The sequence below is a fragment of the Numida meleagris genome, chromosome 4, assembly GCF_002078875.1.
Source record: "Numida meleagris isolate 19003 breed g44 Domestic line chromosome 4, NumMel1.0, whole genome shotgun sequence".
NCBI lineage: Eukaryota > Metazoa > Chordata > Aves > Galliformes > Numididae > Numida > Numida meleagris.
In genome coordinates, this window is record NC_034412.1 from 50,806,461 (window position 1) to 50,830,019 (window position 23,559).

General features: G+C 39.0%; 1 protein-coding gene across 10 annotated transcripts; it reads left to right on the top strand.

The window, feature by feature from the left end:
* On the top strand, positions 634–23,224 carry PRKG2 (protein kinase, cGMP-dependent, type II). 10 transcript variants are annotated; one of them, XR_002437772.1, is made up of 20 exons: positions 634–809; positions 1,037–1,221; positions 2,893–3,414; positions 7,366–7,532; positions 8,559–8,672; positions 10,304–10,409; positions 11,682–11,745; positions 12,143–12,220; positions 13,183–13,277; positions 14,636–14,704; positions 15,435–15,533; positions 16,483–16,633; positions 17,317–17,453; positions 17,602–17,691; positions 18,548–18,689; positions 19,188–19,351; positions 19,665–19,787; positions 20,124–20,182; positions 20,945–21,011; positions 21,890–21,964. XR_002437772.1 is itself a non-coding variant. In XM_021393686.1 (20 exons), the coding sequence occupies exons 3-20, from the start codon at positions 2,906–2,908 to the stop codon at positions 21,983–21,985; spliced, it is 2,334 nt and encodes a 777-aa protein (XP_021249361.1). In that variant the 5' UTR covers positions 635–809; positions 1,022–1,221; positions 2,893–2,905; the 3' UTR covers positions 21,986–23,224. The 10 variants fall into 10 exon arrangements, 9 of the variants coding, with proteins under 9 accessions (XP_021249363.1, XP_021249365.1, XP_021249364.1 ...); XM_021393686.1 differs by having other exon boundaries at positions 635–809; positions 1,022–1,221; positions 20,120–20,182; positions 21,890–23,224; XM_021393685.1 differs by having other exon boundaries at positions 635–809; positions 20,120–20,182; positions 21,890–23,224.

A 23,559-nucleotide genomic window follows, 5' to 3' on the forward strand; every position in this document is an offset into this window, starting at 1 on the left:
CTGATAGTGAAGAAATCACTAGCCATTATTTCAGAGGTTGGCCTTCTCTTCTGGGTACCAGTGATAGAATGAGAGGCGATGGCCTCAAGTTGCACCAGGGGAGGTTCTGGTTGGATATTAGGAAATGTTTATTCTCAGAAAGAGCAGTGATGCATTGACACAGGCTGCCCAGGGAGGTGGTGGAATCAGTGCGCCTGGAGGTATTTGAGAGCCGTGGAGATGTGGCACTGAGGGACATGGTCAGTGGGCATGATGGGAATGGGTTAGGTTTGGACTTGATGATCTTGGAGGTCTTTTCCCATGACAACATAAAGACTTGGGTATTTCTCCTCCAGTGCTTCAGCAGCAAGTTTGAGTTTGCAATGAGGACGAAACACAGTCTGGGGGTGAACAGACAGACAGACATTCCCAAAAGGGGAGGAGAAAGGTTGGAGGAGAAAATTAGAGATCCAGGCACGCGTGCAGTAACACCCTACCTGCACCAGCCGAGCCTCCAGCCCCCGCTGTGCAGGAACTGCTCGGATCTACCGCACCGAGCGAGGTTCCGCAGAGCCCCCGCGGCGCTGGCCGAGCGGGGCCGCAAGATGGCGCCGCGGGCGGCGGGAGGAGCGCGGGGACAGCCCCGGCCACGGCGGCCCGCGGGTCCGGCCGCGCCTCACCGCCCTCCCCGGGGCCACTCACAGGGCCGCCCGCTGTTCGCTGCCCGCCCCCGCCGCACCGCACGGCCGGCGGCACACCAACCGGGCTGCGCGCTGCGCTGCAGTCAGAGGATGGAGCGCGCTCTGCTTTGACTCATCGCTCACAGACAGGTAAGGCAGACCTGTTGTTTGCGTTCCATCTCCACACTGTGCTCTCCTGCGCCTGGGAGAGTTCCCCCCATCCCTTTCTCAAAGGTTTTAGACGCCTGCGAGAGCCTTCTGTGGAATGCGGTGACTGCCACTGCAGCATTTCCTATGGCAGACTGCTGGGTGTGAGGACAGCCTTCCCGTAATCTTCATTTCTGCTCTATGTGTCGTAACAGTTTTATCTCCTTTAGATCTGCCTGCCTGCTGAGCTTGGATCTTCGGTTGTGCCATAGGTCGCTCCTCAGAGATAACCGGTGTGTTACCTTGATACGTGTGTTGTTTGAATTATCCTCCGTAGCACGGATCTGTCAGTGATGAACTTCATGACGAGCTGAAGAGCCGGCTGCCAGGAGAGACCAAGAAATCGGAGCAGAAGGTGAGTGGTACCCCACGTCACAGCAAGCATCCAGAGCTGAGGAGCAGGGACTGCTTTAAGGAGAACTACACGTGAAACGTGAGCTATACTGTCTAATACTTCTCTCCTGACCTGTCAAAAGCAGCAAACCATGGCAGAACTGTGTTGGAAGTCTTAACAGACTTCATCAGGAGCCTGAGCAGGTGTTTGGGAGCAGCAGCTCTGCGTGGTACTAAGGCAATGCAGCCTTAAGCTCTTTTCTTCTTTCCAAGTGGAGAGCTCCTTAGGCTTGAGCTTCTTCAAAGCTGTAAACTGGCACTGTTCTGGTCCACAGATGGGATTTGTAGGCAGACATAGCTCTAAGACTCCTTCTGACATATTGTGGGTTAGCTGAATGCTGGACGCCCAAAAGCAATCTGCTAGGTTTTTTTTTTTTTCTTCCCAAAATATGTGTATTTAATGCATCTTGTTCCTCTTAAAACAAATGATATGCCAAAGGGAAGAAGTCGTATCACTTGGGAAACCTGTAGAGAGCTGCTGATTGTAAAAAAATGTTTGGAGAACAAGTGCCCTCACAGTAATCCAAACTCTTTTTTCCTGGCCACTTTTCCTGAGTAAACAACAGAAAAGAAAAATTCTCTGTGAAAAGTAATTATTCCTCAGTATCAGTACCTGCTGTTACACCAGCAAGACTGAGCTAGCTTGAAACATTTAAGAAAGCTGTAGGAACTCTACCAGATGCCTGCTCTTGGTGGGAACACGTTAGGCCAAAGTGCTCAGCCCTGCATTTGTTGTTAGAGAACAGCAAGGTTGTTCAAACTCTGGGAAAGAATTCTGGTACACATTAAGATGAAGAGGTAGGACAGAACTTTTCAGGATAAGAGAGAGAAATCTTCCTGAAATGGGCTCCTCCACCCTTTGACATCCCTGATTTTCTGCTGGAAAGGCAAGTACGAGTTCTTACTGCAAGAAGCAGACCTACGTGATTCCCTGCCATGATCTCTGCAGACAGGAGGAGTTAGAAGGGAAAAATAGGATGAATACTAGGAACAGGGATCCATTAAGGGTTAAGAAAATGCCTGTTAGACTCAGTAAATCTGACATTTGGAACAGCACATAAATCAAGCAGCCTATATGATTTTTCTGTAGGGATCTCCTTTTGGACACAGCTGGAGACAGTCAGATCCTTGCTCTGATCAGTATGGCTGTTTTAAAAAACACATCATTTATGCACATCCTTACTGAATAGCAGATCCTTTATGCCAGATAGATGTGCACCCAGTGGTTGAGTTTGTGTAATCCATGACCTCAGTGAAGAAAAGGAACCATAGCGTTTTCTTTTCATGTACTAAATTTCATTCTTCAGCAACAGAGCACAAACTTTTCTTCTTATATTTTTATTCTTGTTTTGTCTGTATTGGGCTTAGAGGACCTTGGATATTTCTTCAACCGACAAAAAGAAGTTGCTGCCATCAGATCTTTTGCTTTCTATCCACCTACCCACCACCTCTTCTTTTCCCTGTATCCCTCTCACTTTCAGGACTGAAAAGGGTGAAATCAATCTACTACTATAGTAATTTCAAATTTTGTTGCTAGTTATATAGTTTATATTCATTACTTACCATTCAACAAAAATATTTTCCTTCTGGCCAGGTAACCAAGTAACACTGCAAATGTATTTTTTGCACCTAGGTCTCTGGACAAAATGGGGAATGCATCTATGAAACCCAAACACCTGAGGCAACCAGAAAGACACGTAGCAAACCTAGCTCTTGGTTGTGCTAGCAACTATAAGTTTCTAACGGATCCTGGTCTAGGCATCCACGTGACTGGACAAGTTGATGTTCTTTGCAGCAGGGTGCTTGAACTAGAAAAAGAGCTGAAAAGAAAAGATGAAGAGTTGCAAGAGGGTCAAAGTCTTGTTGCTGAGCTTCAGGAGCAGCTGTCCGTGCAGACTAAGGTCATAGCAGAACTCACCAAGGAACTTCAGAACAAGTGCATACAGCTGAACAAGCTGCAGGATGTTATTAACACTCAAGGAGAATACTCTCTTCAACCTTCTCCATTCAGAGTGACTCCAAAGAATCAAGTCTCCGCTGATAGGAGGAAAGGAGCTAAGGAGGGTGTATCTGCAGAACCAACAACACAGCTGTATGATTCCAGCAAACAAGCTAGATTTTCCTTTGAAAAATCAAGAGTCCGAAAGGATTCCAGGTGAGCTCATTGTGGAGTGGCTGTATGTTTGTGTTGCAAGGATATAATTGCTGTCCCAATGATATTGTCTCTTTTTTGAGAGATCACAATTAAAGCACGCATCTTTTTTTTTTTTTTTTTTTTTTTTTTTTTTGTATAGGCTTTGTTGCTGTGGTAGTTAGGTGCTAGCTGGAATTGTTTAACTTTAAACAAAGAATCAAAGAATCATCTGTGTCCCAGGCTTCAGACTGAGTGGTGGGTGGCCTCTGTATTTTAGCTTTTAGCCTCTTCATGATTTGTCATTACTATCAAGCAGAAACTAAGTCTCAGGTCCAGGTTTGCCTGCAGCTTACAGCTTAAGCTCTGCTCTGATGCACTAATGGGCAGAAGGCTGGATGCCATCACATAGGTTCAGATCCTTGTTCTTGTGTTATGGATGGCTTAGAAAAGAGCAGGTGGCCTCAGCTCAAGTGCTGTGTGGACACAATTCTTAGCTGTGTACTAGCTTTGTCATCACAGCATCAACTCACTGTTGCAAGACATAACAAGATGCTTTGTACAGCATGATTATCCTGTTAGTATCTTCCTCCTGCCCCTCAGCTTCTGACAGTCACAGTTTAGGAACCTATTTGTAGTTTTTCCTTTCTGAATCCAATTACACTTCCAACAACTGCAAAAGCCAAAAGAACGAGCAACTGCAGCTCAGCTTGGGGATAGTTCTCAGGCTGGAATCCTTAAACATACCTTACTGTTTTACCTTTCAATTTAGGCAAATCCCAAGTACCTGACTGAACATGGTGATAGCCAGAATCTGTGAAATTCAGCCAGCAGCTCAGGCATCTCAGCTTTGCAAGTCTTCATGATTTTCAGGCATTCATGGCACATTTGAACCTGTACTGCTGTAGACTTAAAAGCTGTCAGGCTCCATCAAGTTGTCATCCATTGTGTCCAGCACTACATTTCATTTCCCCTCCCATTCATTTCTTATAATCCGATTCAAAAATAGTCATCATTACTGGTAAGGCTCCCATAGATTCATAGCGGTTTAGAATATACCATTCCTGCATTTATTCTGAGCCTTACTGTCCTGGAAACAATTGTTTTAATATTCACTGCAACAGCACTAAGAACAGACCACTGTCCTTTCTCCTCCCCACTGTTTCCACCTCTCCTACTCTTCTCATTATTTTCCTTCTATTCCCTTCTGTTCAGCACATCCCAGTTTCCTTCATTTGTGCTTTAGTTTTTATTGGAATTCGCATCTTCTATGGTGGCCACTAAACTTTCATTTGTCTGCTAACTATTGCCCTGAGTATAATTTTAGAGTGAAGTTGAACTCATTGTTTGTTTCATTATCAAGTGCTAGTATGTGTATCCATTTTGCCACTGTAATTATCATTAGGGAGTTTGCTATTAGGGAGCTGGCCATGTGTTCTTTACAACAGTTTCCTCTCAAGTTGCACTGAGAAACAAAATTAAAAAAAAAATAAATTTGGATGTGCAACCAAAGCATCGCCTTTTCATGCTACCTATTACTTGGGCATTGACGTAAGTCAGAGAAGACGGAATTTAAAAAAATATTCTTTCTAGGGTATCCTAAGTATTCACTAGATCATACCAGGGATTAAATTACCTCTTCTTACATTTTTAAGCTTAAATTCAACTTCATATTTTATCCACTGTTCTTAAATTACCAAGAAATCTTCCATAATTATTAATTTTCCAGCTCTAATTCTTGGTGGGACAAAAGGCAAAATACCCGGGTTTCACTTGAAAGTACAGGAGCATACTCCAGCAGTTAGAAAGACTATTAAGTAGCTGCATATGGGCTTGTATTAATGGTGCTAAAGCAATAGCAAATACATTTTTGTATGTTTACTTTGTACTAATGCTGTACAAACTCATTGCATAGTTCTCTGCTATTTACTGAGCAGGGTTTTGAAAGGAATACCCCACTGGGAGTATCTCAACACAAAAGCTTTAATGAAAGCTCTAGAAGCTTCACATGATGACTCATCTGTAGACTATGAATGAATATTCTTGTGTATATGCAATCTCCTGAGCTAGTTAGATAAATCCATCCCCGCTTCCAAAATGAGTGTACTCTTTATGGAAGATAGGGTATTGAAAAGTTTTCGCAAAGGCCTAAAGAATTTACCCCTTGAGAGTGGTATTTGAAAGCTGATTACTCTCCAGCTTATCTTTTAGTCTGAAAATAATTCAACATCTTACCATTTGCACAGCATTACTAATTTAAATGTCTGATGACCTGTGGTGTTTTTTCCTCCACTTTTGTGTGTCCCTGCACAGCACGCTATCATGATCAGCAGCATTTAAGCTGCTTATGTAAACTTTTTCTTCATTACAGTCTCAGGATCATGACCTGGCTGCTACCAGCCGTTATTGGATGGAGAATAAAACTATGGTGCTATTTGTCACTTAGCAAGTACTTTTCCTTCCAGTAATTTCCAGCACGTGTCCAAAATCTCTCATCACTAGGAGAAAGCTAGATGGTGAGAAAACATTGCTCCCTGAGGTATACGCTCTTAGCAAATCACAAAATTAGGATGGCTGTAGGGGAAGCTCAAAAAACAGTCAACAATGGTGTATTGTGCTGGATGTATCTGAAATGAGCAAGCAACTGAGTCAAGAGCCCGAGGCATGACTGTGATGCTCCTAGGTCATCACAACACTTCCTGAAAGCAGCACAGTCTTCTGTTCTGTATTTCTGGGAGCTTAAGTGCTTGTTCTTAAGTATAATTTCATGAGCCATTACTGTATTTTATTGTGGTGTAATGTGCATGATGCAGGCCAGGGTAAATGAAATAAGCAAAGCCATTTTTAGTAGAAAACAAAGTTAGAGGCTCTATTCTAATAACCCCATTGCCTTCAGAAAAAAAAGCCGTGTTATGATCTCTGTTTCTAAGCAGTCTTTGCCATAACTACTTGATTTTATTTTCTTACTTCTTGTCATTACCATTACAGATTTATAGACATTAAGTGGCGAGTAACATGGTAAACGTACTTTCTTTTCATTCCCCATTTCCATAATTGTTTATTGCTGATTTCCCTGAGTAGACTTTGTACGTTTCCTGGTTTTGATGACAGACTTGCATTGTTTTTACAAATACAAGGAAGAGGAGTTTGCTTGTAGAAGGCCATGAGGGTGCTGGTTTTCTTGGGCAGCTTGTCTACACATGCTGAATAGGAACAAGGGGACTTGAAGATGTAATGTAGCTTTCACTAGCAATAAAAGAGAATTGCTCAGTTGGTCCATAAAGGCTTTCAGTGAAACATTTGCTTAATTGCATTTGTTTCTGGCATGGATTCAAGGCACTACGCAGCGTTTAGAGGAAGCCCTTGACCCAGAGCAATCAGAATGCATGGATTGCCCAGTGAGTACACAGTGTCAGCTCTGTCCCAGCTGGTCAGTCACTAGCAGTCAATTCAGGCAGTGTTGATTTTCTCACATTCTCTCTTTAAAATCCAACCATTGAGATCTTCTACCAGCAAAGCAAATACACCATTCTTGTCCTTTCAGTCATTTCTAAATCAACATTTCCTACTGCAGGAAGCGATGCAGAGACATTGTCTCAGGAAAAATGAGCCAAGAATCAACCAGGACACAGTCCCATAAGGTCCAAATGGATGAAACAGCAGGATGGTGATAACAGCAACCAGCAGCAACCCCATCCAAAAAGAGATCAGTCAGGTCCAAGTTCCAGCCAGGAAACATGACCACAGTACTTACAGTGTAGTACCCAAATCCCTACAGAAGAAAAAATCAAGAACATTGGTGGCACTGCTTGTAGGATGCATACAAGTGACAAGGATTGTGATGTGCATCCATGATACTGGTCAAGTTGTCAGTGTTAGAAATCAGAGGAAACATTTTGAGAAGAATGAATACCTGGTGAGTAATGTAACCCAGTTGTGTTTGATCTATTAAACTTTGCTGTTCATTGAAAACAGTGAGAAGAAGCTCATCACAGATGCCCTGAATAAAAATCAATTCTTGAAGAGACTGGAGCCTCAGCAGATCCGAGAGATGGTGGAATGTATGTACGAGAGGACCTTCCAGCAGGGGAGCTATGTCATCAGACAAGGAGAGCCAGGCAATCACATTTTTGTCCTCAAAGGTGAGTATTGCTTGCTCATGCAGTGCATAACTGCCAGAATCAGGAAAGTAATTCAGAAATCTTTGCAGGAGACAGCAATGTTGCTATTTGTACTCATGCTGGCCGTACTGAGGGCTATGCACGTTTTACCTGCGACTTTTGTTTCTCTAGTTTCTTTTTTTAAAAATAATTATAATTACAAGAATTAAGAATTAGAGTTTATGCTGTACAGAGTACAGAAGAATACTTAAAGAAAACGGATTTCAGGTTCTTGAACATCTTCAGAGGAGGGCAACTACTAATTCTAATTACAAATGGATGGTTTAGTGTGAAAAATTGATGGTAGCTGTGCTTGAGAGAAAAAAAAAGCATGGGGTGTGGGGAAGGAAAGAGGCACGATTTGTGCACACAGAATTTCTTCTGACACAGTAGAACTTTCCTGAGGGGCTGATACATATATTGAAAGAAGAGGTCCAAGCATTCAGAATGGGTTTTTTTTGGACCATCATCAGTGAAAAAATTCAGACTATCTTCTACTTCTGATAGATTGATGGTAAGGCTCAAGGCCCCTTTCTCTAAGGACAAAGTAACTTGTTTTTCAGCTTCCTGCCTTCTCCCTTACAGTCTTCGCATACACGTGCAAGTTTGCAAGAACAAACAAGCCTCAAGAGGAATTTCTTCTATGATCTCTGTTTTAATATACATTTGTCTAAAACACATGAGGCTATCTCAACCACTGCAGACTGTTTTGTTGTAGCTGAAGTTTATCCCATCAGGGTTTAGAATGGCTCTTCTGCATAGCCTATTCATGGTGCTGAAAAGTTTCTCTCATCTCTCCTTCCCTTACACATCCTAATCGTATATTAGCAAAGCATCCAAAAGAGAAATAAATCTTTCTGATGGTTTGTACCTGTGTTTCTAGGCAGTGTCCCCATCCTGGCTTGACTTGAGAGAATGGTGAAGCCAGAAATGCATTAATTTTTCTTCGTTTCACGATGTGCAATAGAGCTCAGATTTAATTCATGCTAACCTGATGATTTTTGACAGAGGGCAGACTGGAAGTCTTCCAGCAGAATAAACTGCTCTCCTCCATACCTGTGTGGACAGCATTTGGTGAACTGGCCATTTTATACAACTGCACACGGACGGCTTCTGTGAAAGGTACATAACATTTCTTATAAAAACATTGCTCAAAAAGAAGACAGTAGGTACTACTGTGAGATCCTTGCTATATCTAGATTGTCTTTGAAGTTGTCATTTAATAGATGTCTGCATGTCCTAAGTACCCATGGTAAGCTCATGCTTCCTTCTTTGGGTTTGTTCTTCTTGAGCAGTCAAACAATCCTCCGTCATTAAGATGCTGCACCTCACAAAGGTCTATTTGCATATAGCATTCACGAGAAGATTGAGTTGGGTCGCTGATGAGGTAGTGGGAGAGATGGAATTTCTCAGTGAGACATGCTGCTTCTCCAGGACAAATACTGACTCTTGCTTTGTATTTACTGCCTGACCACTACAGAGTTCAGTGTTGCTGTGATATAGATATCTATCTTCCTGTGTAAAACGGGGTAGTAACCTGTTCAGTATCCCTGGATTCCTTTTCCAGCCTGCCATCTTAATTCTGTGACAAAGCAGTAAGTGAACAAACATGGTTTCAATTCCCCATCCTCATTTTTTCACTTTCCACTGTTCTGTAAAAATAACTCCTGTTTGGCAGCTAATTTCTTTTCTTGTCTAAATCTGCAGGAACCTTGAACCATCAGTAAGTATGAAGAGTTCATGCGTGCTTTAAAAAAGGAGCAAAGTCACTAAAACAAGGAGTTGTTTGCTTTAAAAGCTTCTGCTCTTTCTCCCTGCACCTAGTATAAGCACTTAATCATTGCTGGCTATGTAGATGGAGTAAGCACTTGTAATCTGTTTCTTTGTGGCTGCCTGATAAAAAGAATAGTGTCTGTAATGTGATTATTTTTCATCCTAGCATTTGAATATGTTTCCTACTTCTCTTTTTTGCCTTCTATATAGCGTTAGCATTGCAAAGTAATGGTTCAGCATAGTAAGATGTCGTGCTATTTGAGACCTTTGTTAACAATAATTGGTTTTGAGGTAGGATGAAAATTGCCCAATAGTTGAACGGAAATGGTATGTGAATGCCTAAAATCACTCCAGAAGCTCACCCCTCCCCACTAGCTTTCTTGTGTATCTTGTTCTGGAGGAAGAACATTACAATGCCATCACTGAACACAAATAGTAAATCCATACATGAAAACTCTCTTATTCCATTACATCACAGGAGGAAAACTGCTGAATATGATGCAGCATCTTTTATTTATTTTTTTATTTTTAAAGAGATTAAATTAAATAGAAGCACCATATTTTGCTCAAAAAAATTAGAAGTGCAGTAAGGTCTATTATGTCAATGGTTGCACATCGAGACCACTCAATAGTTTGCAACTTTGATGATGGATCTTATGCATGCTTGCTGCATTCATATTTTGATTACATTTCTAAAGATAACCAGTAATCTGTAAGGTTTGTTTTTATTACCTTTTATTCCCTTAGAGAAATGACTGTTAGAGGAAGAAATGTGTGAAGATTATAGCACTATATGAAATTCCATGAGTTTCTTGACCTGTGTTATGCCTGTCTTACTGTGTATCTCAAAACCAATTATACATTATCTCAATTAGTGATAGATCCAAACCACAGTATACTGTACTGTCTGCCATCAAATCATGAGGAATCATTATGAATTTTTCTGGGTCTTTGTCTGTCTTTGTTTTGTTTTCTTAAAGCAATCACCAATGTTAAAACATGGGCATTGGACAGAGAAGTGTTTCAAAACATCATGAGAGTGACAGCACAGACAAGACAAGAACAGTACAGAAACTTTCTTAGAAGGTAAACATAATGCATTTGAGTTTCCGAGCACTGTTTTGGGGTCCATGGTAAGATGTACAATAGCATTGTACTTAATAATGTTAAGAGCACCTTAATGCCTTTGCATTAGGCACTCAATAATCTGAGTACTGATCTCTTTTGATGTACTTTTAGGATTCACAGAATCATTTTACTCATTTTAATTGTCTTTATCCTGTATTACATTAGGAAACAGCAAGATCTGCTTGACAAAATGAATGCTTTTAAGTAACTGAATAAACATATAGGAAGGCTACATGGATCGAAGTCAAAACAATGTATTAAATAAGGAAAGTTAATGAAATCCTCTGACTAGAAGTTAATTTGCTGCTGGTGCAGATTAAGTAATATATTCATCATCCCTTGGAGACTTGAATATGAGAACTACATGGCTCTCTTTATGAACTCTTTCCAATGTAAATTACTGGGAAGTCAGTAGAGGAGTAGATTATTTCTCCTTCCTGTAGGGTACACTGAGAGATGTACGGTGCTTTTTCTTCAGAAGAAGCCAGCTTTGAGGTTCCAAACCATCATTAGCTGATTTCATGTTTTCCTTTTCTTTAACTTTTTCTTTAAGCGCAGCCATTCTGATATTGTTTCAAACAGAGATCTCAGGCCCGACCACACATAGAATGTAGTTTTGTGTATTTTTATCTTGTCTTCATCTTTGATTTCTTTAAGTATTTCTGTACTGAAGCCAGTAGTTGGAGAGCTAGCTGACATCCGAACTTTCACAAGCCAGAGTTCTCAGGACAAGAGATTTTCTCATTCTTAGCAGCAGATTCACTAACTCATCACTGAGGCTGAATTCTCTTTTAATGGTTGTAAATGTAATTCTGAAATTTTTATCTTTGTCTGATTTTTCAGTCTCTGTAATGTATTTGGAAATACATAATTGGATTATTATAATTTCTTGGTTTTAAATGAATGGATTCTGAATGACTGAATTTTGAGCTTAGAGTTATTTCCCCAATCAAAATACATAGTTAATTTACAAACTGATGAATGTTTGCCACGTTTCTCTAATTGTACAAGTTTTCTTTATCTAAAAAGGGAGATGAGAATGCTTCAACCTTCCAAATAGTTAGTGCATATTGTATATTGTGTATTTTGTGCAACAGCAGCAGTTTAGGTAGTTATAATATGTGTCTGTGCTAATTACATGGATGAGAATAAATCACAGTGTTAATCATAATATATATATATATTATTATTATTATTTTTTTTTGCTTTGCATTGCTTTCTTTTTGGTAGCGTGTCCCTCCTAAAAAACTTACCTGAAGATAAACTGACCAAGATCATGGACTGCCTGGAGGTGGTAAGATACAGTTTGATTTATCTAAACAACGTTTAGTAAGCCTTTAAAATAGCAAAGGATGAATAAGTAGAAATAAATACATAAATAAATAGGAATTTTTTTTTTAATATGGCAGTGTTTTTGATTTGGTCAGAGTGGACTTCCAGGTTGGTAGCGAATAACAGCAGTGCTAATATGTTTGATGAAGCTGCTTTTAGATGTGTTACTGATCGGCCACCATGCTGATTTTACATAGTAGAATCCTGTACATTATTATGGGATACAATTCGTGATGTACATAGGAAGTTAGACATCAATAGCACATCCAGATATATTGAGAACTCTGCAAATAATCAGATTTTTCAAAGAGGCTGACGACATATCACGCAATGTGATCTCCCTCTTTTCCCCTCAACAGGAGTACTATGACAAGGGAGATTATGTTATTCGGGAAGGAGAAGAGGGAAATACCTTCTTCATAATAGCAAAAGGAAAGGTAAGATATAATAAAACAAACTGATAAAGAATACAAATGCCTTTATTGGTGGAGGCTGGCAGAGGACTCTAGAGAATCGAAGATGGAGAATTTCATCAATAAACTGCCAGGAGATATTTTAGATATCCAAAGCGTGTCTGTGTCTGTGTCTGGAGATGTTTGCTGGTACGACTGGGTTTGATATGGTTGAGTTTGGTTCTTTATGGCTATGTGCACATCAGCAGTATGGGTTGTCTCCAGTTTTGATAGTGTTTGAAATTGGTAAGTTACCAAAAAGCCCTTGAGGAACTTCATGTCAGCATGAGAGTGTTGCTTTCTGCAAACCTTTCCTGAAGGTCTGAAGGAGACCATTTTGCAATCCAAATGCCAGTAGGAGCTGTGTTTTACATATTCATTATTTAAATTTATGCTGTGATTTTGCAAATCAGAAAACTAAACTGAAACAATAAAATGCTTTTTGAGAAACTAATGAACAAACTTTTCTGCCTTTATTTTTTAAACTAAATGGATGTTAAAAAATGTGAGGTGCTATGAAACGTGAAAATTATTTCATAAATTCTCTGATTTATTTGTAAAGGTGGAAAATGTTAGTTGCTGTTTCTACAGATTGTTTAACTGAGAAGACAAACTCATATGATGTCTGCCCAGTTTGGGAAACCGAAGCATTTTTCAGTTTTGTTTTTTTTTTATTTAAAGGGGATTTATTTTGTTCTGTTTTAACAGGTGTGAGGAGAAAATGTTGGAGAATGGGAAATAATAAATACATTAATTTTTGCCACTTCTCAGCAAAATCTGAGAGGGACTGCAGGATGTTTGATGGTTTTAAGTTTTGAGAGGAAGTAGAAATTGTATTTATTTGTAACTTATGGCAGTATAATTGAGTTTTATGTCTTTATGAAATAAATAAACCATGGGATGCTTTGAGTTCTACCTTCCTAAATTTTTGTTCCTGTGCTTTGCAGGTAAAGGTTACCCAGAGTACTGCAGATCACTCACAGCCTCAGCTGATTAAAAATCTGCATAAAGGAGATTACTTCGGAGAAAAGGCTCTCATTAGGTTAGTTCACACTGATTCCTGATGTATCATATTTCAGTTGATCTGTCACCGTGTGTCAGATTATATATATCATGGTTGTTTTGAATATAATCTTGGTTTAAATTCTAGTGTTAGCCAAGAAGGCAATGGCTGAATTTGTCTTAATATTTTGGTTTTTGCAGAAACAACTTTAAAACTTACGCTGTCTCTTACCTTCGGTTTTCCCTGTAAAAGCCAAGTGCTGCTCTTCTCTGCATTTTTGCTTATATTCCAGTAAAAGCAGTAACGAGAATTTGTTGCTCCAGCCTCTGGATGATTACTAGTATGGATAAGTTCAATTGTTACTGGAAAGAATAGTTGTTTTTGTGCCAATGCCCATGAAAAAGAGAAAAGAAGTTCAGAGAGTACATGAGCTATGGGCCATGTACCTTCTTCCAGGAATGTGTTTTCAGACTTTCATGTGTTCTCAGAACGTCTTGATTTATCGCATCTGGACCAATACTGCTATTTTTCATGATGTTATCCAATTTTTGGTAGAGCAGTTGTATTCTTGCTCGTGGGGATCTTTTCCTGATAGAAATTTTGTGATGGATTTGCCTAAGTAAGTCCCTGTGATCACTAATTTAATTTTAAACCTGTGATAGATAGTGCTTGCAATAAATAAATTTTTAAAAACCTAAGCATTTGAGAACTACTTTGTGCTCAGTACCTCGAGCATTCCCTTTCTTTAATTTCTTTTCTCTGCACTTTGCTGGCCTTCAGGGAGGTTGTAACACTCATATCTCACAGGTTTCATTAAGACCTTGATAGGTCTTTCTTCTTAGCAACAAACTGAATGGTTAAATTTACATAGGATGTAAAATATTTTATACTAAGCTTTTCTATAAGATGACAAATATGAATAATGTACAATAAACTCCCAAATATATATTGACATAAAACAGTCACTGAAAAGTTGGGCCAAGAGAAGAAAACTGCACCTTTTCTTAGAGTTCTTGATTATTGTGTTGTTTCACATGTGAGCAGTCTGTATTTGATTTGGCAACAATCAGTACTGTAAATAATTTTAAGCTGCCTAAATGTTAATTATCTCTTACCAAGACCTTTACTGATAGGGAATTGCAGTATTTTCACAGAGTCTACTGAAAAAAAAAAACAAAAAAAAAAAAACAAACCAACAGAAATGAAGATTAAGGTACTTACAAAATAATCAAATCATACATAGATTAGTTTCTAGGCACCTTTATGGTCCTTTCTATGAATACTTATTTGGATGATTGAATAGAGAATGGTGTGTGGAATGTTTTATCTCTGAGAATCAGCTCTGAAATGAGCAGTAAAATGAGTTCTGAATTCTTCTAATTTCTGTCAATTCTTAGTGATGATGTCAGATCAGCAAACGTTATTGCAGATGAATACGATGTGGAGTGCCTCGTTATAGATAGAGAGTAAGTATTATGCTGTGCCTTAAGGGAAAACTTACATTCTTCTTCAGTAGATCAACAATAAAAGGTGACTTCTGTGTGGGCTCAATCACAATGTTTTCTTAAGTGAATACTGGACAGGTGGTTACCCTTTTGGTACACTGATTTGTAGTTATGCTTTAGTCAGACACCTAATGAAAAGAGGCTCAATGGAAGGCACAGGAGCACGGAAGCTTAAGAGTAGTTTAGAATTATTCTTTTCTTTCTCTCCTCGTGCTGATGATGTTTCACATTTGTTAAGTATTATTCCTTGGCTCAGAGAACAACAAAAAGCTCATGTGTGTCCCTGTTTAGGGGACATTCATTTGTCAAGGGGACCGTGCAGCCGAATTGCTGATTTTGTCCAGCAGAGGCCAGCTGCACGCTTCCTGAAGTGGAAAAAAATGGAACAGTTAGAGGATGTAATGAAGAGAACTGGCAGAATGTAAAAAAGGCAAACCCAACTTTCTCCGGGTTCTTTCTCTGAATTATGTCAGTGTAATGAGAAATGGTCTGAGGAGACTGGGCAATTTGTCCCCCTACCCTCTGGCAAACCAGGTTTGATATTTCAGCAGGTTAGCACTTAGTTAAAGCTCTTAAAATGTATACCAGCTAAGTAACAGTATGTAAAACCCTGATACAGCAGCACGGGTTTTGGTTTCTCTCTCTTCTTGTAATATTATGGTAGTTTATGCTGTTTCTTTGATGGTTTTAGAACATTTAATCAAACTGTTGGAACTTATGAGGAGTTACAAACCTACCTTGAAGGTTATGTGGCTAATCTGGCCAGAGCTGATGAAAAGCGACATGCCAAGTAAGTCAGATCCTTCGTTTGATATATTTTTAATAGATAATCACAAAAAAGAGAGAGATACATCGGTAAAATCACAGATGGTGGTTGATGGAGATGAACCCTTGGGAATGATCGGAATCACTAGAATGAAACTGTCTGGGTATGCTTATAGAGTCCAAGAACTTTTATGAAGATTAGAATACAGAGGATCTCAGTACATTTACTTGCAACGAAGAGCTCACTCTGTCCAAGAAAACTGAACACAGAAAAGAAGTGAAAATGTGCTCATGTGATGTACTTTCCTTTGGCATTCTGATGATAAATTCTTTGACTGGCTAAAGCCACTAAAGGTCAGCTTCAACTTCTGAAGGTGTTAATAGAATCACATAATTGTACAAAAGATAAATTAACATTTCAAATAGAAATAATCAGATACAGAAGAAGTTTGTTTTTAATGCTTCAGTGCAGCAGTGGTGCTATTTTGGGGGTCTGCTTTTAACTGTGGACCACACCTATTGTTTATCTGCCTCTGATTTCAATCTAATCACTGCTGAAATGATAACCGAATAAGTATTTCTCCTGTATAGAATTATAGCTGTTCTTCTGATTCTGATAATTCTGTCAAAACTGCTACACAGATCTGCAGAAACTGTTTCTCCAACAGGAGTGCTCAAAGTTTATCAGCTGACTCCTTCATTACGAACCTCATCACAGATCAGCTCCAGCTAAAACTACCACTGTTAGTACTTGATTAATTTCAGTATGATTTCACTTCTAATTTACTTCTAAATGATGTCCAGAAAGAAAGTGGTTCTGCACAGAATAAATAAAGATGATACTAGGGAGTAGGAAGGCTTTCCTTTTCCCTTTTTTCCCATTTTTCCTTTTCCTCTTTATAGGAGTATTAGGGTACTGTGAGATGTTTTGCTGGCAAGGAAATCACTAACCTATTGTAATTGTCTTAATGCAGAAGAAGATCCTTCTGTGGACAGTCAACCAAAGAGGTGACTTTGGAGATGATACAGCTGAAGGAGAAAGTAGCCCAGTTCCCTTCTTCCCCATTCCAGAATTTAGAAGTTGTCACAACTCTCGGTGTTGGTGGGTTCGGAAGGGTTGAGCTTGTAAGAGTTTGTTTTAAACATATTTAAATAGTTCTCAGTCTTAAATAAAGTCTTTGTCATAGTCAAACCATCAATTGCTTTATTCTGAGCCATGCTTCACAAACCAAATTTCCATACATGTTGACTGCCAATTTAGGAATTCTACAGCATCACCTGGAAAATAAACTAAAAATTAATTTTTAAACCAGCTGTAAATGGCTACTTCAAATTTCTGGAAGCCCTGTTTTAACTTCCATCTTTTTTTTTTTTTGCATCTTGGATAGTATTTTAGTGTAATGTGAAATCACTTGTAAGCATCCTTCGCAAACAGACTCTTCTTTTTGTTAATTTGTATTGTTTAGGGATTTAGGGGTTTAGGGATTTTAAACTGAAATTAGGACTCATTGTGGTATAAACTAGTTGTAGCATACATTACCTATTCAAACTGGTGTTGTCTGGTGTACATAAAATGGGTGAAGAGAACATTTCACTTCATTTTTCAAGTAGAGACTGGGACCCTAAAAAGATTTGGTGCTTGTATGAAAATCACACAGAGTAGTTGTGCAGAAAATCTGGAATTTGCCCTTTGCTAGTCATTGGTTTCAATACTGTTCTGTGTTGAAAGAGTCAGGCATATCTTTTGAGAACAGACAGGCATTTTTTTCTTTCTTTATCTCATATGTACTCATCGTTTTTATTCACAGGTTAAGGTAAAAAATGAAAATGTGGCTTTTGCTATGAAGTGTATAAAGAAGAAACATGTAGTGGACACCAAACAACAAGAACATATATATTCTGAAAAGAAAATCCTTGAGCAGATATGTTCTCCTTTCATTGTGAAGTAAGTTGACCAGAAGGTTTCCTTAAATCTGACCCACTGGTCAGCATTAAGAATGAAGTTCTTGGCATAAATGAGTGCTGGAGAAAAGATATTGTGGGTCTTGCATTTCATCTGGCACATCCTAAATAGCTGTTGTTTGCCTCCACAGGCTGTATCGCACATTCAAGGACAGTAAGTATGTGTACATGCTGCTGGAGGCTTGCCTTGGAGGGGAACTGTGGAGCTTGCTGAGAGACAGGTAAGCTTCATATACAAGTAAGAGCACCTTTTAATGCAATTAGAGACGGATGTGTGGAATATGGGGAAGGGAATGAGTGAAGTGTGCTCTAAGTTAAGACATTATCAGGTAAGTAGCAGCAGAGCAGTCTTTGAAAAATCATAAAAAATTATGACCTGGAGTGATTCATTTCTACAAGTGCTCAAATGCAGATGCTGCAAGGAAGTTAGGAGAGGTTGTCTCTCCTGGCCTTTTCTCTGTATACAGAGATATCGAATGCAATCTCTTAGCATGAGAGCAAATTCGGCAAGAAATATGATCATAATTTGGTTGAAGAGTCTTTTAAATTAACAACACTGTTGTCCCAACACAATGCTTGATTTATGTTGCACTTGGAAGTACTGTCCTTCAGGGAGGAAACACAAATTATCTTGTTTCCTTTTGTTTAACAGAAAGCATTTAAGGCAAATTCGTTAGAGTGAGGATGTGCTTTGTAATACCTCATGGCATTTTGATGGGTTGAAAGATTCTTTGTTCTCAGTTTTTTCTTTTAAACAGCATTGTTATTTGGCTCTATGTTATCATTCAGTGGCTGAATGTCACTGTCAGTTACCATGCATTTGAAGCCTGTCTAGGCTGTTTTTTTGCAGTGGGAGATGATGTATCAATGAAAATAGTCAAAACAGGCAAAGTGACTTACAAGATCCAGTGATTCAAAGACTGTCCCATGAAAAGGTTCATTTTCAACCACAAGTGACATACTGAATGCCAATGCAAAAAAAGTTGTTAGCATTCTGGGTATTACATGTTTTCTGGTTAATGAGTGAGGTATTTTTAGAAGTTAATTTTGTCTGCAAGGATAATGATTTCCTTTCAGAGGCAGTTTTGATGAACCCACTACGAAGTTCTGTGTTGGATGTGTGACAGAGGCTTTGGACTATCTACATCACATAGGAATTGTCTACAGAGACCTGAAGCCAGAAAATTTAATTTTGGATGCTGAAGGATATATAAAATTGGTAAGATGCAGTGTGTTATCTTCATGTACCTGCACACTGTTAATGTAAAGGCAGGAACCACATTTCCCAGGTGTGGCCTCAAGTAGTCACAGACTCTACATTATCACAGTAGAGAAGGAACACAACAAACAGCTCCTGCCTTATTTGACTGACAGTAAAAGTACAATACTCTTTAGAGAGCTTCAGACATCCACTCTGAGGATAACAAGCAACCCACCTTTTTCCGTGGGTTGTAAATCTTGTGTCCTCAAGAAAAGCATGGGCTGTTCTACCCAAAATGAAAATCATTTGGGAAATTACTCATGAGAATATATGAGATTATCCTATAGCATTCAGTTATCCAGTGGAATTATTTTTTTCTCCTTCACAATAACACTGTGAAATTGTTTAGCTATGAACTGCTGACTGTGAGATCTCTGCAGGAGGTGTGGAAGCAATGAAGATCTTAAAGCTTCCCAGTAACCTCTCCGTTACGCAGTATCTATTGGTTTTGATCAGGTTGATTTTGGATTTGCAAAAAAGATCGGATCAGGGCAGAAAACCTGGACGTTCTGTGGAACCCCCGAGTATGTTGCTCCAGAAGTCATTCTGAGTAAGGGCCATGACTTCAGTGTGGATTTTTGGTCCCTTGGAATTCTTGTGTATGAACTCCTTACTGGCAGGTAAGTGCCCCCTACTCCAAGTTCTTACTCTGTTTATTTGTTTTTAAGAACTTTATTTTTAAAATAAACAGCTTGTTATTCTTTCCATAGTAAACAGTAATGACTTGCAAAATGATATGTCTTTTTGACTCTTATACACACATGATCATGCAGTATCTCTGGTTCCTATAGGCAGTTTCTCAGCTTCACACTCTTCAAGCATTTCCAACAGGCTGAAATGCAGGTTGTTAAAGCAGGAAAGTGGCTGTTTTTCACATATTCTCAAGTATTTGCTCTTAGCCGTTCCTTGCAACAATGTGCTTTCTTTTTCTAGTCCACCATTCTCTGGGGCTGATCAGATGACAACATACAATTTGATTCTAAAAGGCATTGAAAAACTGGATTTTCCTAGAACAATAACAAGGCGGCCTGAGGATTTGATCCGCAGACTCTGCAGGTAGGAGTGACACTTTGTGACAGAGCCTAGGTATAGGCAGGTTGAGCTACTGAAGTTAAAGATCAGACTGCTAAGTTCCTTTAAACGTCATTTAACTACTCACAGCAGTGTGACGTTGTCATGGCTTCCTGGAACATTTCACCATACTTGGAAGAAAGGAGCAGTGAGCAACTCTTCTTTATGTCTCTTGATGTGACTACGTGTTGTACGCAACCTTACTCCCTGCAGAGCTGTTCAGTGCAAGCAGTTAAGACACAGAAACACTCTTATCCAAAAATAAGAATATTTTTTAAATCCTTATGCTTATTCTTTTTCTCTATTTTTTTTTCAAGGCAGAACCCTACAGAAAGATTAGGCAATCTGAGGAATGGAATTAATGACATTAAGAAGCACAGGTAAGTGAAGGAGACTGCCAAGAAGAAAAATTGCTTTTCAATTTGAAAATATGTTTAATATTTTGGAGCCCAGTTCAGAACCTCAGATGCTTCAGGCACTTCCAGACAGATTGCAAGAGATACCTCCATTGCTACCGTGCATAATTGCTACTACAGCAGGCAACAGTATAAACAAAAATCAGCTAGAAACATCCTGGTTACTGTTCTGTTCGTTTGTTTGTCACAGGTTAGTGACATAGGAGTTTAATTAGGTTAATTAATGAGAAGTCAATGCCAGTAGAATTCATGTCTGCCCTTTTAGGCCTCCTGACTCTTTGATCTAAAACCAAACAGTTGCTCTTTAAGAATAGGAGTTCAAGGCTCTGGAGCAGTGTTAACTCTATATCCTCTTTCTTTTAATGAAGAAAGTCCACAGCAGATTAGACCTTTCCTGCTTTTTCTTTTCATTTGAGTGATTTCTAAGCCCTGCAGTTTGTGCCTCGGAAAAGAAGCGCTTTGACTCTTCTATTTGTGTCCATTTTCTCCTGTTGTGAAAAGGAGGCTGAATTCCATGTCTTTGCATGGCTGTACTTACTACAGTGATCAAGTTTCCCCCTTCCAACAATCCTGAGGTCACATGGGCAGTTGTCATATAAAATGGTTTAGAGCCCTTGCTTGCATGTGTTTGAGTTTTTAACAATATCGTGCTTCTAACAGAAAAGTCACTCCGTTTGTCTTTCTCGGTCTCTGTCTCTCTATCATCTCCCATTTCTTTTTGATCAGGTGGTTGAATGGTTTTAACTGGGATGGTCTGAAACTGAGGAAATTAGCATCACCTTTAAAAAGAGAGGTATTGGCTTTGGTTTTCAGTTTCATAAGGCTTTACTAATATAAAGGTGAAGCGTTTATCTGAAAAGAAACAACTGAGGACAACTGCAGAATTTCCCAGAAATGGACTTGCATTATTATTGCTATCCAGTTCAGTGAAAATTGAAGGAAGAAAAGATAGATCCAAGCGATACGTAACTTAAAGTCATTTAGATAATGGAAATGTTGTTCTGCCTGTGTAGTTTGCATTAAATTTTCACCATTATTAGAATATTAGAATAAGTGGTGAAGATTTATTGACGAACAGTGAAAAAATGTATTTTCTGATATGGGTGCATTATTAAGATGCACTGTTCACATGACTGTGTGCAATACAAACTTGTGCATTCTTATGGTATTAGAGTGTATCGTTGAATAAGATTCCTGTTTTAAATGGCCCACTTATCTTTGACATAATATGAAAATAGATTGAGTGTAAAGACTCTGAAACTCACTTTGAGCTAAACTTAAAACAAACAGTAATTCCAAGATCTGCTTTGAGAAGTTATCCCATGAGTGTAGATGTGATCTTAAACAAATTTGAATCAAAGTTGTACCTAGTGTGGCCCAGTTTTCTTATTAACTTTAGAGAGCGTTGGGTGACATCTAGGGATTCATAACATTTGGGGAGTATTTTTGTATTGGGAGGCTAATGGCCTTCTTCTGTTGTAGAAGTTAATTGCTGGATCTTTAGCTTTTAAAGAATAAGGAATTTCATCCACTGAAAGAAAGGATCCATATCATGCTGGCCTTTAATTCCTGCACTGGTAGCAATACAAATGATGCATAATGAAAAGAGAGTATTTTCAAAAATTAATTTCTGAAATAAATAACCATCTGTTTGTGTTTTTAATGCCACAGTTGTCTGGACCAACTGATTACAGCTACTTTGACAGCTATCCACCTGAAGAGGGAATGCCTCCAGATGAACTTTCAGGCTGGGACAAGGATTTCTGACACTTTTTTCTTCCGGGACATCTATGGAGACTCATAGGCATCAGTTCTAAACCTGTTCTTGTGTTTCTTGCTTAAAACCAAAGTACACGATGTTTTTGAAAAACGTTATGTTCCCTGGAGAATAGAAGACAGTACAGCAACCAGAACTTGTTGGATAATGCACCAAATTCTGCGTGCATCTCCTTATAATGAAGGCATGCAGATGCAACCTGAATATTTTTTGATACACAATATCTCTATGAACATTTTCTGACACTATGGATGGGATGCATGGTTTTGCCATTGGGAATTTCACTAGCCATTGGGAATTTCACTATTTTGATATCAACAAGGTTACCACATCTTTATTTTGAACAGAGAGAATGAAGATTATGGGCCCATAACTTTGTGGAATTTATCAATATCTGACACAATAAGCATATATTTTTCATTTTCTAATGAGTCTAGTGTGTGTTTTGCTCTTTCCAGTAATGGCCAATACCGCATTGATCCAGAAGCATGTAGAAGAAAGACTTTTTCTACAAGATTGATTTGACTTAATGCTGCAGCTTAAAGGGTATCACTGTGGAAACTGCTTCTCTATTAGTTTATTTCTGCACCAGGCTGAGTATGTGAAACAGGGTATAACAGGTCAAATGGAAATCCAGTAGGGAACTAGGTAAATGCATAATAAATCTTTTCTGGAAAAGTAGACTGTGGTATGTATTTCCCTATCTGCTTCAAAGAGCTATGTCTGCATCTTAAAATGTTGTGCTTCTATGTAGCGTGAAGCTAAAATTGATAGACAAAAAGCTTTTATCTTGCAAGAAAAAATACGTAAGTACAGAATCATATTTTGTTCTTCAAATATATTTTCAATGATATTTTGCTTTCATTGGTACTTTGCTGAAATTATGAAATTTGCTGAAACATCGAAGTTAAAACTCCCACTCATTTCAATGTCCCACTTGCTATCTCTAGATGTGGATACCTGCGGGTAGCAGAGGTAAATGGAAAGAGGACAGCTGCTGACCTGGCATTTCCCAGTGAAGTAGGATTCCCAGATGAGTTTTACAATCTCCTTGCAGGTTTTCAGGACATGATAAGGCAGAGACTTGAGCAACCAAATCTGGACTCAGTGTTGACCCTTCTCTGAGCAGGAGGTTGGACTGGAAGCCTCCCATGATCCTGTGATTCCAGGAATTAATTTTGACTGTCAACTGCTTGCATAATTACAATACATCATGATGCTTTTCCCCATATGAGTTTGTAGATGCTTGATTTTTGTCACTAAATGTCTATATTGTTAGAACAGAAGAGTTGTTTTGAAATGTTGATTGGATAATAAATGCAGTTGGGTGTTGAGTGCTCATGGTTTAAGCAGAAAACTCTCTTGCTCCCGGCTATGAGGGCATGGCATCTTCCTGGGATTCATGCTGGTTTTCTGGCATCAATGCATCTGTAGCCCCTGGTAGGAAGTGGTTCAATTCCCAACCTAAATTTAGATATTTAGCCACGGCACACTGCATTTCACATGCTGGATGGAAAACCTCCCAGGAAACTTGTGAAGTGTGCTCAGGTCTTTGTTACAGACA

Coding starts and splice junctions, on each gene's coding strand:
- PRKG2 (XM_021393686.1), top strand. CDS start 2,906: ATGGGGAATGCATCTATGAAACCCAAACACCTGAGGCAACCAGAAAGA. Junction 10,410..11,681: donor TACAGAAACTTTCTTAGAAG/GTAAACATAATG, acceptor TCTTTTTGGTAG/CGTGTCCCTCCTAAAAAACT. Junction 20,183..20,944: donor AATGACATTAAGAAGCACAG/GTAAGTGAAGGA, acceptor CTTTTTGATCAG/GTGGTTGAATGGTTTTAACT.